The sequence below is a fragment of the Oncorhynchus nerka genome, linkage group LG27 (genome assembly GCF_034236695.1).
Source record: "Oncorhynchus nerka isolate Pitt River linkage group LG27, Oner_Uvic_2.0, whole genome shotgun sequence".
NCBI lineage: Eukaryota > Metazoa > Chordata > Actinopteri > Salmoniformes > Salmonidae > Oncorhynchus > Oncorhynchus nerka.
Window position 1 is genome coordinate 105,903,136 of NC_088422.1, and position 19,543 is coordinate 105,922,678.

Below are 19,543 nucleotides of genomic sequence, written 5' to 3' on the forward strand. Positions count from 1 at the left end.
ATATCATGGATGGTCAGTCCTTGCATCCGGAGATGTATCTTTGTATTTGAGAGTGGTTACATTTCTCAAGCAGTAGCGGAGAGAACGCTTTGTTATTCTGTTAACTGCTGATCGCTGCATTAACTATCAAAACCCACGTTTCAAGAAACACCAAGGAACAAATATGTTACTAGAAACTACTTTAATTTTTTTTAATGGAGATGAAGTTGAAAACTTAGTTGGAGGCGATGGTCTGGTCGATGTAGGAGCGGAGCTCGGTGACGCGGGCGTACACTCCGGGCATAGTGGTGGTGCAGGTTCCACTGCCCCAGGACACAATACCAACCAGGGTCCAGGCACCAGCCTTCTCACAGACCAGGGGGCCACCAGAGTCACCCTGGAGGAACACAAAAAGGAGCACAGAAAGAGTTTAGAGGCTCTCTCTAGGGATTTATTTTTTATGTTCAGAGTTTGTGCTCGGCTGTTTCCAAAAAGTTAAGAACTAAGGAAACACCAAGATTTTGTTTCAGCCAGTGTAAATACTGTGAAAGTTCATATTGAACTCTGCCATTAGTCAGATGGTGGTAGGTTCAGTGTCATGTTCAGATTGAACTCTGCCATTAGTCAGATGGTGGTAGGTTCAGTGTCATGTTCAGATTGAACTCTGCCTTTAGTCAGATGGTGGTAGGTTCAGTGTCATGGCCTGTAAGTGCGTCAGGGAGGGTTTGTGTAGGCTTGCAAAAATATGGGATTCTTCCAACTAGGAAGTTTGAAAACCCTGGCAATGTTTTGAAAGTTTACCGAATGTTCCAACCCTATGGTTTGTGTTACTCACCATGCAGGAAGAGGCACCATCGGCTCCAGCGCAGATCATGAGGTCGGTGATCTTGGAGCCCCAGAACTTCTGGCACTGAGCCTTGGTCAGCAGGGGAAGAGCGGCCTGCTGCAGCAGGGCAGGGGTGTCAGCAGCTGGAACCAGAGGACACCAAGGGTCAGGTAACTCTTAGAAACCGGTCAGCCAATCACCATCTTTCTCACATTAGCAACTCAAGACTACACTGAAACCCAACTGAAAAGTAAAAACAGATTATTTTTTTCAAATAGATTGAACAGATTTTGAAACAGATTGAGCCAACCGAAACCTCATTTTTCAAATACATTGAGCCAACTGAAATGGAAACTTTCAACTATACCAAACATACCGCTAGTCACAAAAACTAACCAAGGTTTGTCTAACTTTACAATGAGACCTAGAAAAGCTGCAGTGATTATTGATTACCGTTGTAGCGGGTCAGACCCCAGCCGGAGGTCACACACGTCATGCCACCGGGGAAGTCATCGTTGGTCTCAGCAACGCACACGGGGGACACACGGGTTCCCAAGAGGGCGGGCGTGGCCAGCTTGATCAGGGTGATGTCGTTGTTGATGGTGAAGCCGTTGTAATTGGGGTGCTTGAAGACCTAGTCAGGACACGAGGCCACAACGTTTCAGATTTAGATTGAATGTTAATCCTGCTGAGCAGATCATTATCGTTTGAGTTGATGTGTGACTTCAAAAGGTGGAACTTTTACTGATCTTTATCTTTACTTCAAAATAAAAGTCTAGATGTCCAAATTGTAGTAATATAGGAGACAGTGGGGATATATAGGGGACAGTGGAGATATATAGGGGACAGTGGGGATATATAGGGGACAGTAGGGATATATAGGGGACAGTGGGGATATATAGGGGACAATGGGGATATATAGGAGACAGTAGGGATATATAGGGGACTATGGGGATATATAGGGACAGTGGGGATATATAGGGGACAGTAGGGATATATAGGGGACTATGGGATATATAGGGGACTATGGGGATATATAGGGACTGTGGGGATATATAGGGGACTGTGGGGATATATAGGGGACAGTGGGGATATATAGGGGACAGTGGGGATATATAGGGGACAGTAGGGATATATAGGGGACAGTAGGGATATATAGGGGACAGTGGGGATATATAGGGGACAGTGGGGATTTATAGGAGACAGTAGGGATATATAGGAGACAGTAGGGATTTATAGTAGACAGTGGGGATATATAGGGGACTATGGGGAGGGAATGGGATATATAGGGGACTATGGGGATATATAGGGGACAGTGGGGATATATAGGGGACAGTGGGGATATATAGGGGACAGTGGGGATATATAGGGGACAGTAGGGATATATAGGGGACAGTGGGGATATAAATGGGACAGTGGGGATATATAGGGGACAGTGGGGATATATAGGGGACAGTGGGGATATATAGGGGACTGTAGAGATATATAGGGGACAGTGGGGATATATAGGGGACAGTGGGGATATATAGGGGACAGTAGGGATATATAGGGGACAGTGGGGATATATAGGGGACAGTAGGGATATATAGGGGACAGTGGGGATATAAATGGGACAGTGGGGATATATAGGGGACAGTGGGGATATATAGGGGACAGTAGGGATATATAGGGGACAGTGGGGATGGAAAGATGCAACTTTTACTGATCTTTATCTTTACTTCAAAATAAAAGTATTAGATGTTCAAATTGTAGTAATAGTTGTGTGTGTGTGTGGTTGTTTACCTGGCCAACCTTGATGGTCTGGATGTTCTCAGCATTGGATGAGCGATCGTGCTCTCCCAGGATCACACGGTGAGAGGTCCTGAAATAGTTTCACAAAATAAACATCATTTAGCTACTTTAGCAATATGCTAGCCCGGCTTTGAGCTAATTAGCATTAGCATTATCCAGTTTATAACTAGTTTTTAGTTAGTTAGCATTAGCCAGCTTTTAGCAAGTTAGCAATAGCTTTTAGCTAGTTAGTATGAGCAATAGCTAGATTTTAGCTAGTTTTTAGCTAGTTAGCATGTTGCTACACTTATGAAGGTTATGGCTCAGCAGCCAGCACTCACTTCACGCTGCAGTGAGCAGCAGTCACAACCCAGTTCTCGTTGATCAGAGAGCCGCCGCAGAAGTGGAATCCAGTGTAATCCTGGAGGGAAACCTGCCAGGGCCAGGAGCCGGGCACAGCCTCCTCACCGTTGACGATGCGGGCGTAACCAGACACCACAGGCTGGATGGCGGGTTTACCACAGCCTAAAGACAGAGATTATGGGTCAAGGGGTCAAGTTTGGCTGCTCTAACAGAGATTCTAACAGTGAACGTTTCTGAATTACATCTATACAGAATATAAATACATTGCTGCCTATTGTAGTACAACTTGAAATGTTATTGACCAGAGCAGTCAACTACTATCAAATACTTATTCTACCCGATAAATAAATCAAATGAAGTTTTATTTCTACAGCACATTTCAGACATGGGAATGCAACACAATGTGCTTCACAGGATGAAACAAATAAAAACAATTAAAATGAAAACTTAAATATTTACTACACAACAAACATATGAGAATTAAAAAAACTAAAATAATAAAAATAAAAACCCGAACGACTAAAAAGCCAACCTAAGGTATCCTACAAGATATCCTACAAGGAACCCTACAAGGAACCCTACAAGGTATCCTACAAGGTATCCTACAAGGCAGACACATAAACATGGACATTTTCTCACCGTAGGCTGCGCCGGCAAAGGCAAGGCAGGAGAGGATCAGCAGACAGTTCATGTTTTCAGCGTGATGGAGTGAGGCACACAGCAGGGGTCTTTTATACAGGAACCACGGCTCTGACTCTGCATTCCCCTCCACCCCCTGTGTGTGTGTGTGTGTGTGTGTGTGTGTGTGTGTACCTCACCTGTCCCTCTGCAGATAACAGGGGACATTTTCTCACACCGTTACAGAACATTACGGGGTTACGAAAAGGTTGTTTGTTGGAATATTTACCCATCTGACAACATGACTGTCAGATGGGTAAATAACACAACATGACTGCCAGATGGGTAAATAACACAACGTGACTGTCAGATGGGTAAATAACACAACATGACTGTCAGATGGGTAAATAACTAACACAACATGACTGTCAGATGGGTAAATAACACAACATGACTGTCAGATGGGTAAATAACACAACATGACTGTCAGATGGGTAACTAACACAACATGACTGTCAGATGGGTAAATAACTAACACAACATGACTGTCAGATGGGTAAATAACACAACATGACTGTCAGATGGGTAAATAACACAACATGACTGTCAGATGGGTAAATAACACAACATGACTGTCAGATGGGTAAATAACTAACACAACATGACTGTCAGATGGGTAAATAACACAACATGACTGTCAGATGGGTAAATAACACAACATGACTGTCAGATGGGTAAATAACTAACACAACATGACTGTCAGATGGGTAAATAACACAACATGACTGTCAGATGGGTAAATAACACAACATGACTGTCAGATGGGTAAATAACACAACATGACTGTCAGATGGGTAAATAACTAACACAACATGACTGTCAGATGGGTAAATAACTAACACAACATGACTGTCAGATGGGTAAATAACTAACACAACATGACTGTCAGATGGGTAACTAACACAACATGACTGTCAGATGGGTAACTAACAACATGACTGTCAGATGGGTAACTAACAACATGACTGTCAGATGGGTAACTAACACAACATGACTGTCAGATGGGTAACTAACACAACATGACTGTCAGATGGGTAACTAACAACATGACTGTCAGATGGGTAACTAACAACATGACTGTCAGATGGGTAACTAACACAACATGACTGTCAGATGGGTAAATAACACAACATGACTGTCAGATGGGTAAATAACACAACATGACTGTCAGATGGGTAACTAACACAACATGACTGTCAGATGGGTAACTAACACAACATGACTGTCAGATGGGTAACTAACAACATGACTGTCAGATGGGTAAATAACACAACATGACTGTCAGATGGGTAACTAACACAACATGACTGTCAAATGGGTAACTAACACAACATGACTGTCAGATGGGTAACTAACACAACATGACTGTCAGATGGGTCAATAACACAACATGACTGTCAGATGGGTAAATAACACAACATGACTGTCAGATGGGTAAATAACACAACATGACTGTCAGATGGGTAAATAACTAACAACATGACTGTCAGATGGGTAAATAACTAACACAACATGACTGTCAGATGGGTAACTAACACAACATGACTGTCAGATGGGTAACTAACAACATGACTGTCAGATGGGTAACTAACACAACATGACTGTTAGATGGGTAACTAACACAACATGACTCAGATGGGTAACTAACAACATGACTGGATGTAACTAACAACATGACTGTCAGATGGGTAACTAACACAACATGACTGTCAGATGGGTAACTAACACAACATGACTGTCAGATGGGTAACTAACACAACATGACTGTCAGATGGGTAACTGACTGTCAGATGGGTAACAACATGACTGTCAGATGGGTAACTAACAACATGACTGTCAGATGGGTAACTAACACAACATGACTGTCAGATGGGTAACTAACACAACATGACTGTCAGATGGGTAACTAACACAACATGACTGTCAGATGGGTAACTAACACAACATGACTGTCAGATGGGTAACTAACACAACATGACTGTCAGATGGGTAACTAACACAACATGACTGTCAGATGGGTAAATAACACAACATGACTGTCAGATGGGTAACTAACAAACATGACTGTCAGATGGGTAACTAACAAACATGACTGTCAGATGGGTAACTAACAACATGACTGTCAAACTAACAACATGACTGTCAGATGGGTAACTAACACAACATGACTGTCAGATGGGTAACTAACACAACATGACTGTCAGATGGGTAACTAACACAACATGACTGTCAGATGGGTAACTAACACAACATGACTGTCAGATGGGTAACTAACACAACATGACTGTCAGATGGGTAACTAACACAACATGACTGTCAGATGGGTAACTAACAAACATGACTGTCAGATGGGTGACTGTCAGATGGGTAACTAACACAACATGACATGACTGTCAGATGGGTAACTAACAAACATGACTGTCAGATGGGTAACTAACACAACATGACTGTCAGATGGGTAACTAACACAACATGACTGTCAGATGGGTAACTAACAACAACATGACTGTCAGATGGGTAACTAACACAACATGACTGTCAGATGGGTAACTAACAAACATGACTGTCAGATGGGTAACTAACACAACATGACTGTCAGATGGGTAACTAACACAACATGACTGTCAGATGGGTAACTAACAAACATGACTGTCAGATGGGTAACTAACAACATGACTGTCAGATGGGTAACTAACATGACTGTCAGATGGGTAACTAACACAACATGACTGTCAGATGGGTAACTAACACAACATGACTGTCAGATGGGTAACTAACACAACATGACTGTCAGATGGGTAACTAACACAACATGACTGTCAGATGGGTAACTAACACAACATGACTGTCAGATGGGTAACTAACACAACATGACTGTCAGATGGGTAACTAACACAACATGACTGTCAGATGGGTAACTAACACAACATGACTGTCAGATGGGTAACTAACAACATGACTGTCAGATGGGTAACTAACAACATGACTGTCAGATGGGTAACTAACAACATGACTGTCAGATGGGTAACTAACACAACATGACTGTCAGATGGGTAACTAACACAACATGACTGTCAGATGGGTAACTAACACAACATGACTGTCAGATGGGTAACTAACAAACATGACTGTCAGATGGGTAACTAACAACATGACTGTCAGATGGGTAACTAACACAACATGACTGTCAGATGGGTAACTAACACAACATGACTGTCAGATGGGTAACTAACACAACATGACTGTCAGATGGGTAACTAACACAACATGACTGTCAGATGGGTAACTAACACAACATGACTGTCAGATGGGTAACTAACACAACATGACTGTCAGATGGGTAACTAACAACATGACTGTCAGATGGGTAACTAACACAACATGACTGTCAGATGGGTAACTAACACAACATGACTGTCAGATGGGTAACTAACACAACATGACTGTCAGATGGGTAACTAACACAACATGACTGTCAGACTGTCAGATGGGTAACTAACACAACATGACTGTCAGATGGGTAACTAACAACATGACTGTCAGATGGGTAACTAACACAACATGACTGTCAGATGGGTAACTAACACAACATGACTGTCAGATGGGTAAATAACACAACATGACTGTCAGATGGGTAAATAACACAACATGACTGTCAGATGGGTAAATAACACAACATGACTGTCAGATGGGTAAATAACACAACATGACTGTCAGATGGGTAACTAACAACATGACTGTCAGATGGGTAACTAACACAACATGACTGTCAGATGGGTAACTAACACAACATGACTGTCAGATGGGTAACTAACACAACATGACTGTCAGATGGGTAACTAACAACATGACTGTCAGATGGGTAACTAACAACATGACTGTCAGATGGGTAACTAACACAACATGACTGTCAGATGGGTAACTAACAACATGACTGTCAGATGGGTAACTAACAACATGACTGTCAGATGGGTAACTAACAGATGGGTAACATGACTGTCAGATGGGTAACTAACAACATGACTGTCAGATGGGTAACTAACAACATGACTGACTGTCAGATGGGTAACTAACACAACATGACTGTCAGATGGGTAACTAACAACATGACTGTCAGATGGGTAACTAACACAGATGGGTAACTAACATGACTGTCAGATGGGTAACTAACAACATGACTGTCAGATGGGTAACTAACAACAGATGAACTAACACAACATGACTCAGATGGGTAACTAACACAACATGACTGTCAGATGGGTAACTAACAACATGACTGTCAGATGGGTAACTAACAACATGACTGTCAGATGGGTAACTAACACAACATGACTGTCAGATGGGTAACTAACAACATGACTGTCAGATGGGTAACTAACACAACATGACTGTCAGATGGGTAACTAACACAACATGACTGTCAGATGGGTAAATAACTAACAACATGACTGTCAGATGGGTAACTAACACAACATGACTGTCAGATGGGTAAATAACACAACATGACTGTCAGATGGGTAACTAACAACATGACTGTCAGATGGGTAACTAACACAACATGACTGTCAGATGGGTAACTAACAACATGACTGTCAGATGGGTAACTAACACACATGACTGTCAGATGGGTAACTAACAAATGACATGACTGTCAGATGGGTAACTAACACAACATGACTGTCAGATGGGTAACTAACACAACATGACTGTCAGATGGGTAACTAACACAACATGACTGTCAGATGGGTAACTAACAACATGACTGTCAGATGGGTAACTAACACAACATGACTAACACAACATGTCAGATGGGTAACTAACAACATGACTGTCAGATGGGTAACTAACAACATGACTGTCAGATGGGTAACTAACACAACATGACTGTCAGATGGGTAACTAACAAACATGACTGTCAGATGGGTAACTAACACAACATGACTGTCAGATGGGTAAATAACTAACACAACATGACTGTCAGATGGGTAACTAACACAACATGACTGTCAGATGGGTAACTAACACAACATGACTGTCAGATGGGTAACTAACACAACATGACTGTCAGATGGGTAACTAACAACATGACTGTCAGATGGGTAACTAACAACATGACTGTCAGATGGGTAACTAACACAACATGACTGTCAGATGGGTAACTAACAAACATGACTGTCAGATGGGTAACTAACACAACATGACTGTCAGATGGGTAACTAACAAACATGACTGTCAGATGGGTAACTAACACAACATGACTGTCAGATGGGTAACTAACACAACATGACTGTCAGATGGGTAACTAACACAACATGACTGTCAGATGGGTAACTAACAACATGACTGTCAGATGGGTAACTAACACAACATGACTGTCAGATGGGTAACTAACACAACATGACTGTCAGATGGGTAACTAACACAACATGACTGTCAGATGGGTAACTAACACAACATGACTGTCAGATGGGTAACTAACAACATGACTGTCAGATGGGTAACTAACACAACATGACTGTCAGATGGGTAACTAACACAACATGACTGTCAGATGGGTAACTAACACAACATGACTGTCAGATGGGTAACACAACATGACTGTCAGATGGGTAACTAACACAACATGACTGTCAGATGGGTAACTAACACAACATGACTGTCAGATGGGTAACTAACACAACATGACTGTCAGATGGGTAACTAACAAACATGACTGTCAGATGGGTAACTAACACAACATGACTGTCAGATGGGTAACTAACACAACATGACTGTCAGATGGGTAACTAACACAACATGACTGTCAGATGGGTAACTAACACAACATGACTGTCAGATGGGTAACTAACACAACATGACTGTCAGATGGGTAACTAACACAACATGACTGTCAGATGGGTAACTAACACAACATGACTGTCAGATGGGTAACTAACACAACATGACTAACACAACATGACTCAGATGGGTAACTAACACAACATGACTGTCAGATGGGTAACTAACACAACATGACTGTCAGATGGGTAACTAACAAACATGACTGTCAGATGGGTAACTAACACAACATGACTGTCAGATGGGTAACTAACACAACATGACTGTCAGATGGGTAACTAACAACATGACTGTCAGATGGGTAAACACAACATGAACACAACATGACTGTCAGATGGGTAACTAACACAACATGACTGTCAGATGGGTAACTAACACAACATGACTGTCAGATGGGTAACTAACAACATGACTGTCAGATGGGTAACTAACAACATGACTGTCAGATGGGTAACTAACACAACATGACTGTCAGATGGGTAACTAACACAACATGACTGTCAGATGGGTAAATAACACAACATGACTGTCAGATGGGTAACTAACACAACATGACTGTCAGATGGGTAACTAACACAACATGACTGTCAGATGGGTAACTAACAACATGACTGTCAGATGGGTAACTAACAACATGACTGTCAGATGGGTAACTAACAACATGTGGGTAACTAACACAACATGACTGTCAGATGGGTAACTAACACAACATGACTGTCAGATGGGTAACTAACACAACATGACTGTCAGATGGGTAACTAACACAACATGACTGTCAGATGGGTAACTAACACAACATGACTGTCAGATGGGTAACTAACACAACATGACTGTCAGATGGGTAACTAACAACATGACTGTCAGATGGGTAACTAACACAACATGACTGTCAGATGGGTAACTAACAACATGACTGTCAGATGGGTAACTAACACAACATGACTGTCAGATGGGTAACTAACACAACATGACTGTCAGATGGGTAACTAACACAACATGACTGTCAGATGGGTAACTAACACAACATGACTGTCAGATGGGTAACTAACACAACATGACTGTCAGATGGGTAACTAACACAACATGACTGTCAGATGGGTAAATAACACAACATGACTGTCAGATGGGTAACTAACAACATGACTGTCAGATGGGTAACTAACAACATGACTGTCAGATGGGTAACTAACACAACATGACTGTCAGATGGGTAACTAACACAACATGACTGTCAGATGGGTAACTAACACAACATGACTGTCAGATGGGTAACTAACAAACATGACTAACACAACATCAGATGGGTAACTAACACAACATGACTGTCAGATGGGTAACTAACAACATGACTGTCAGATGGGTAACTAACACAACATGACTGTCAGATGGGTAACTAACAACATGACTGTCAGATGGGTAACTAACACAACATGACTGTCAGATGGGGTAACTAACAACATGACTGTCAGATGGGTAACTAACACAACATGACTGTCAGATGGGTAACTAACACAACATGACTGTCAGATGGGTAACTAACAACATGACTGTCAGATGGGTAACTAACACAACATGACTGTCAGATGGGTAACTAACACAACATGACTGTCAGATGGGTAACTAACAACAACTGTCCATGACTGTCAGATGGGTAACTAACACAACATGACTGTCAGATGGGTAACTAACAACATGACTGTCAGATGGGTAACTAACACAACATGACTGTCAGATGGGTAACTAACAACATGACTGTCAGATGGGTAACTAACACAACATGACTGTCAGATGGGTAACTAACACAACATAACAACATGACTGTCAGATGGGTAACTAACACAACATGACTGTCAGATGGGTAACTAACAACATGACTGTCAGATGGGTAACTAACACAACATGACTGTCAGATGGGTAACTAACACAACATGACTGTCAGATGGGTAACTAACAACATGACTGTCAGATGGGTAACTAACACAACATGACTGTCAGATGGGTAACTAACAAACATGACTGTCAGATGGGTAACTAACAAACATGACTGTCAGATGGGTAACTAACACAACTGTCAGATGACTGTCAGATGGGTAACTAACACAACATGACTGTCAGATGGGTAACTAACACAACATGACTGTCAGATGGGTAACTAACAACATGACTGTCAGATGGGTAACTAACAACACAACTGTGTCAGATGACTAACACAACATGACTCAGATGGGTAACTAACACAACATGACTGTCAGATGGGTAACTGTCAGATGGGTAACAACAACATGACTGTCAGATGGGTAACTAACACAACATGACTGTCAGATGGGTAACTAACACAACATGACTGTCAGATGGGTAACTAACAAACATGACTGTCAGATGGGTAACTAACAACATGACTGTCAGATGGGTAACTAACACAACATGACTGTCAGATGGGTAACTAACACAACATGACTGTCAGATGGGTAACTAACACAACATGACTGTCAGATGGGTAACTAACAACATGACTGTCAGATGGGTAACTAACACAACATGACTGACAGAACTAACAAACATGACTGGATGGGTAACTAACAACATGACTGTCAGATGGGTAACTAACACAACATGACTGTCAGATGGGTAACTAACACAACATGACTGTCAGATGGGTAACTAACACAACATGACTGTCAGATGGGTAACTAACACAACATGACTGTCAGATGGGTAACTAACACAACATGACTGTCAGATGGGTAAATAACAAACATGACTGTCAGATGGGTAACTAACACAACATGACTGTCAGATGGGTAACTAACACAACATGACTGTCAGATGGGTAACTAACACAACATGACTCAGATCAGATGGATGGGTAACTAACACAACATGACTGACTCAGATGGGTAAATAACTAACACAACATGACTGTCAGATGGGTAACTAACACAACATGACTGTCAGATGGGTAACTAACACAACATGACTGTCAGATGGGTAACTAACAACATGACTGTCAGATGGGTAACTAACACAACATGACTGTCAGATGGGTAACTAACACAACATGACTGTCAGATGGGTAACTAACAACATGACTGTCAGATGGGTAACTAACACAACATGACTGTCAGATGGGTAACTAACACAACATGACTGTCAGATGGGTAACTAACACAACATGACTGTCAGATGGGTAACTAACAACATGACTGTCAGATGGGTAACTAACAACATGACTGTCAGATGGGTAACTAACACAACATGACTGTCAGATGGGTAACTAACAAACATGACTGTCAGATGGGTAACTAACACAACATGACTGTCAGATGGGTAACTAACACAACATGACTGTCAGATGGGTAACTAACAACATGACTGTCAGATGGGTAACTAAGATGGGTAACTACAACATGACTGTCAGATGGGTAACTAACAACATGACTGTCAGATGGGTAACTAACACAACATGACTGTCAGATGGGTAACTAACAACATGACTGTCAGATGGGTAACTAACACAACATGACTGTCAGATGGGTAACTAACACAACATGACTGTCAGATGGGTAACTAACACAACATGACTGTCAGATGGGTAACTAACACAACATGACTGTCAGATGGGTAACTAACAACATGACTGTCAGATGGGTAACTAACAACATGACTGTCAGATGGGTAACTAACAACATGACTGTCAGATGGGTAACTAACAACATGACTGTCAGATGGGTAACTAACACAACATGACTGTCAGATGGGTAACTAACACAACATGACTGTCAGATGGGTAACTAACACAACATGACTGTCAGATGGGTAACTAACAACATGACTGTCAGATGGGTAACTAACACAACATGACTGTCAGATGGGTAACTAACAACATGACTGTCAGATGGGTAACTAACAACATGACTGTCAGATGGGTAACTAACACAACATGACTGTCAGATGGGTAACTAACACAACATGACTGTCAGATGGGTAACTAACACAACATGACTGTCAGATGGGTAACTAACACAACATGACTGTCAGATGGGTAACTAACACAACATGACTGTCAGATGGGTAACTAACACAACATGACTGTCAGATGGGTAACTAACACAACATGACTGTCAGATGGGTAACTAACAACATGACTGTCAGATGGGTAACTAACACAACATGACTGTCAGATGGGTAACTAACAACATGACTGTCAGATGGGTAACTAACACAACATGACTGTCAGATGGGTAACTAACAACATGACTGTCAGATGGGTAACTAACACAACATGACTGTCAGATGGGTAACTAACACAACATGACTGTCAGATGGGTAACTAACACAACATGACTGTCAGATGGGTAACTAACACAACATGACTGTCAGATGGGTAACTAACACAACATGACTGTCAGATGGGTAAATAACTAACACAACATGACTGTCAGATGGGTAAATAACTAACACAACATGACTGTCAGATGGGTAACTAACACAACATGACTGTCAGATGGGTAACTAACAACATGACTGTCAGATGGGTAACTAACACAACATGACTGTCAGATGGGTAACTAACACAACATGACTGTCAGATGGGTAACTAACAACATGACTGTCAGATGGGTAACTAACACAACATGACTGTCAGATGGGTAACTAACACAACATGACTGTCAGATGGGTAACTAACACAACATGACTGTCAGATGGGTAACTAACAACATGACTGTCAGATGGGTAACTAACAACATGACTGTCAGATGGGTAACTAACACAACATGACTGTCAGATGGGTAACTAACAACATGACTGTCAGATGGGTAACTAACACAACATGACTGTCAGATGGGTAACTAACACAACATGACTGTCAGATGGGTAACTAACAACATGACTGTCAGATGGGTAACTAACACAACATGACTGTCAGATGGGTAACTAACAACATGACTGTCAGATGGGTAACTAACACAACATGACTGTCAGATGGGTAACTAACAACATGACTGTCAGATGGGTAACTAACACAACATGACTGTCAGATGGGTAACTAACACAACATGACTGTCAGATGGGTAACTAACACAACATGACTGTCAGATGGGTAACTAACACAACATGACTGTCAGATGGGTAACTAACAACATGACTGTCAGATGGGTAACTAACAACATGACTGTCAGATGGGTAACTAACAACATGACTGTCAGATGGGTAACTAACAACATGACTGTCAGATGGGTAACTAACACAACATGACTGTCAGATGGGTAACTAACACAACATGACTGTCAGATGGGTAACTAACACAACATGACTGTCAGATGGGTAACTAACAAACATGACTGTCAGATGGGTAACTAACACAACATGACTGTCAGATGGGTAACTAACAAACATGACTGTCAGATGGGACTAGATGGGTAACTAACAACATGACTGTCAGATGGGTAACTAACACAACATGACTGTCAGATGGGTAACTAACACAACATGACTGTCAGATGGGTAACTAACACAACATGACTGTCAGATGGGTAACTAACACAACATGACTGTCAGATGGGTAACTAACACAACATGACTGTCAGATGGGTAACTAACACAACATGACTGTCAGATGGGTAACTAACACAACATGACTGTCAGATGGGTAACTAACACAACATGACTGTCAGATGGGTAACTAACACAACATGACTGTCAGATGGGTAACTAACACAACATGACTGTCAGATGGGTAACTAACACAACATGACTGTCAGATGGGTAACTAACACAACATGACTGTCAGATGGGTAACTAACACAACATGACTGTCAGATGGGTAACTAACACAACATGACTGTCAGATGGGTAACTAACAACATGACTGTCAGATGGGTAACTAACAACATGACTGTCAGATGGGTAACTAACACAACATGACTGTCAGATGGGTAACTAACAACATGACTGTCAGATGGGTAACTAACACAACATGACTGTCAGATGGGTAACTAACACAACATGACTGTCAGATGGGTAACTAACAACATGACTGTCAGATGGGTAACTAACACAACATGACTGTCAGATGGGTAACTAACAACATGACTGTCAGATGGGTAACTAACACAACATGACTGTCAGATGGGTAACTGAACAACATGACTGTCAGATGGGTAACTAACACAACATGACTGTCAGATGGGTAACTAACACAACATGACTGTCAGATGGGTAACTAACACAACATGACTGTCAGATGGGTAACTAACACAACATGACTGTCAGATGGGTAACTAACAACATGACTGTCAGATGGGTAACTAACAACATGACTGTCAGATGGGTAACTAACACAACATGACTGTCAGATGGGTAACTAACACAACATGACTGTCAGATGGGTAACTAACACAACATGACTGTCAGATGGGTAACTAACACAACATGACTGTCAGATGGGTAACTAACAAACATGACTGTCAGATGGGTAACTAACACAACATGACTGTCAGATGGGTAACTAACACAACATGACTGTCAGATGGGTAACTAACACAACATGACTGTCAGATGGGTAACTAACACAACATGACTGTCAGATGGGTAACTAACACAACATGACTGTCAGATGGGTAACTAACACAACATGACTGTCAGATGGGTAACTAACACAACATGACTGTCAGATGGGTAACTAACACAACATGACTGTCAGATGGGTAACTAACACAACATGACTGTCAGATGGGTAACTAACACAACATGACTGTCAGATGGGTAACTAACACAACATGACTGTCAGACTGTCATGGATGGTACAGTATTTTTGAAAAGTGTTATTGCTGTAAGAAATGCTTTTTTCATGTCGCAATGAATCCTGGGAGTTGTAGGAAAAGATGGCAGAGGTCTAGGGCAGGTTTCGGGTTGAGTCTGCGAGGCCAGTGACCTCTGACACAGTTAGAGGAACGGGTTGCTCTTCTGAACACTTCAGGACACTAAAGGGCCCACATCTACAAAGTGTCTCAGAGCAAGGAAGGGCTAATCTAGGATCTGTCCGTATGGTCTGATTCATTATGATCTAAAAGGGCTAAACTGATCCGAGATCAGCACTATTTACCCTGATGAATATGTGACCCTGAGCACAGCAGTACAACCAGACCTGTCTACATCAATCTGGTCTGGTTGTCTTGCTATGCAGTACAGTTCTGGGCTGAGAACTTTCCATTCCCCTAGTAGTGATAAGCAGCTGGATATATTAACCCCCCACATCCCACCCCACCCCCAAGATAAGTAATCTTTTTGGAGTGAATATTCTACCGGGGCTTGCCCTCTGTTCTGGGCTGAGGTGGACACTATCCTGGGCTCCTTCTGGTTGGACTCTGATGGGGTTTGGGGATAAGTAAGGTCCAGTGTCCTTTAGAATGGTGACAGTGGCGTTCCTCTGGATGGTCTCCTGTCTGGGTTTCGTCAGCGCCTCCCTATGGTGGGTCCACCTGCAGTCTGCTCTCCTTTCCTCAAGGGGGTTTTAACTCTTGGTTACAGTAATTAACCTTCATCTACAGCAGGGTTCCCCAAAAGGAAGCCCAGAGATTTTGTTTGCCCCCCCCCCAAGCTTTCTGAACAGAGTTATATTTTATTTTTTATTATTATTATATATTTTTTAACCTTTATTTAACTAGGCAAGTCAGTTAAGAACAAATTCTTATTGTCAATGACGGCCTACCGGGGAACAGTTAGTTATCTGCCTGTTCAGGGGGCAGAACGACAGATTTGTACCTTGTCAGCTCGGGGATTCGAACTTGCAACCTTTAGGTTACTAGTCCAACGCTAGACTACCTGCTGGTTACTAGTCCTACGCTCTAACCACTATTCTACCTGCTGGTTACTAGTCCAACACTCTAACCACTAGGCTCCCTGCTGGTTACTAGTCCAATGCTCTAACCACTAGACTACCTGCTGGTTACTAGTCCAACACTCTAACCACTAGGCTACCTGCTGGTTACTAGTCCAACGCTCTAACCACTATTCTACCTGCTGGTTACTAGTCCAACACTCTAACCACTAGGCTCCCTGCTGGTTACTAGTCCAATGCTCTAACCACTAGGCTACCTGCTGGTCACTAGTCCAATGCTCTAACCACTAGTCTACCTGCTGGTTACTAGTCTACCTGCTGGTTACCAGTCCAACACTCTAACCACTAGGATACCTGCTGGTTACTAGTCCAACACTCTAACCACTAGACTACCTGCTGGTTACTTGTCCAACGCTCTAACCACTAGACTACCTGCTGGTTACTAGTCCAACACTCTAACCACTAGGCCACCTGCTGGTTACTAGTCCAACGCTCTAACCACTAGACTACCTGCTGGTTACTAGTCCAACACTCTAACCACTAGACTACCTGCTGGTTACTAGTCCAACACTCTAACCACTAGGCTACCTGCTGGTTACTAGTCCCCAACACTCTAACCACTAGGCTACCTGCTGGTTACTGGTCCAACACTCTAACCAGTAGGCTACCCTGCTGGTTACTGGTCCAACACTCTAACCACTAGTCTACCTGCTGGTTACTAGTCCAAAACTCTAAGCAGTAGGCTCCCCTGCTGCCCCTATTGATGCAAGGACTGACCATCCATGATATCAAAATTATAGGAAATTTGTGATTTTAATTTTGGAAATCTGTTCCTAAGTATTCCCACGCATAAATAGAAAGATATGCGATCGTATCCCAACGTAACCAAGGTTTGAAATCATTATGTTTATGTCATACTGTATCTGTTTAGGATTCTTGCAGTCAATTTGCAGTCTACAAATGATTGATAACTATGTTTCCGGCCCACGGCTGAAAGTGATTGGGGACTCCTGAGCTACAATCTTCTCCCCCTAACCCTTAAAATGAAGTTTGGTATTCCTCAAGGCTCTGTTCTTGGACCACTAATGTTCTTATTATACATTGTGTGTTACTGCCCCTCGTGATGTTAGACACCCATGGTTGAGGATGTTTCATTAAAGCTCCAATCGGTAATAACCAAGCGTTCACCACACCCCTGTTGCCGGGCAAAATAAAATCTGAGGGATGGAGGGCCCGGTGAAATGTTGAAATTCATAGACAGAGCTATTGATGCAAGGACTGACCAGCCATGATATCAACATTGTAGTTTAACCATGTTTTAAGGCTATACAGTTCAAATTCATAGACAGAGCTATTGATACAAGGACTGACCAGCCATGATATCAACATTGTAGTTTAACCATGTTTTTAAGGCTATACAGTGTTTGTTTACATGTACTTTATATAGAATATATGTGTTGGGTTATGATGGGGTATAACAGTTGAACTAAGCTCATTTATTTTTCAAGAATCGATGGGTCCATATTATTAAATATATTAAGTCCAAAAATATAAACATTCCCTGTTATATTACATGATGCTGATTGGCCCTTTATACAGAGCTGACTGTAGAAACATTTCCTGTGATATTACATGATGCTGATTGGTGCCTTTATACAGAGCTGACTGTAGAAACATTCCCTGTGATATTACATGATGCTGATTGGCCCTTTAAACAGAGCTGACTGTAGAAACATTCCCTGTGATATTACATGATGCTGATTGGTGCCTTTATACAGAGCTGACTGTAGAAACATTCCCTGTGATATTACATGATGCTGATTGGTGCCTTTACACAGAGCTGACTGTAGAAACATTCCCTGTGATATTACATGATGCTGATTGGCCCTTTATACAGAGCTGACTGTAGAAACATTACATGATGCTGATTGGTGCCTTTACACAGAGCTGACTGTAGAAACATTCCCTGTGATATTACATGATGCTGATTGGCCCTTTATACAGAGCTGACTGTAGAAACATTACATGATGCTGATTGGCCCTTTAAACAGAGCTGACTGTAGAAACATTCCCTGTGATATTACATGATGCTGATTGGCCCTTTATACAGAGCTGACTGTAGAAACATTACATGATGCTGATTGGTGCCTTTATACAGAGCTGACTGTAGAAACATTCCCTGTGATATTACATGATGCTGATTGGTGCCTTTATACAGAGCTGACTGTAGAAACATTCTGTGTGATATT

The 19,543-nt window shown here is 41.9% G+C and overlaps 1 protein-coding gene across 1 annotated transcript; it reads right to left on the reverse strand.

Moving 5' to 3' along the window:
* Positions 1–164: 164 nt before the first annotated feature.
* Positions 165–3,684, reverse strand: LOC115115067 (chymotrypsin A-like). Its single transcript, XM_065012505.1, has 6 exons — positions 3,578–3,684; positions 2,917–3,100; positions 2,588–2,666; positions 1,259–1,439; positions 815–948; positions 165–376 (listed from the first exon to the last, which is right to left on the reverse strand). The coding sequence occupies exons 1-6, from the start codon at positions 3,627–3,629 to the stop codon at positions 215–217; spliced, it is 792 nt and encodes a 263-aa protein (XP_064868577.1). The 5' UTR covers positions 3,630–3,684; the 3' UTR covers positions 165–214.
* Between the last annotated feature and the right edge of the window lie 15,859 nt (positions 3,685–19,543).

What these genes read in the sequence shown, in the direction of transcription:
- LOC115115067 (XM_065012505.1), bottom strand. Translation starts at nt 3,629, where the DNA reads ATGAACTGTCTGCTGATCCTCTCCTGCCTTGCCTTTGCCGGCGCAGCC. An exon ending in AGACCATCAAGGTTGGCCAG is followed by an intron (nt 1,440 to 2,587) that starts GTAAACAACCAC and finishes TGTCCTGACTAG; the next exon opens with GTCTTCAAGCACCCCAATTA. An exon ending in GGGTCTGACCCGCTACAACG is followed by an intron (nt 949 to 1,258) that starts GTAATCAATAAT and finishes CTCTGGTTCCAG; the next exon opens with CTGCTGACACCCCTGCCCTG.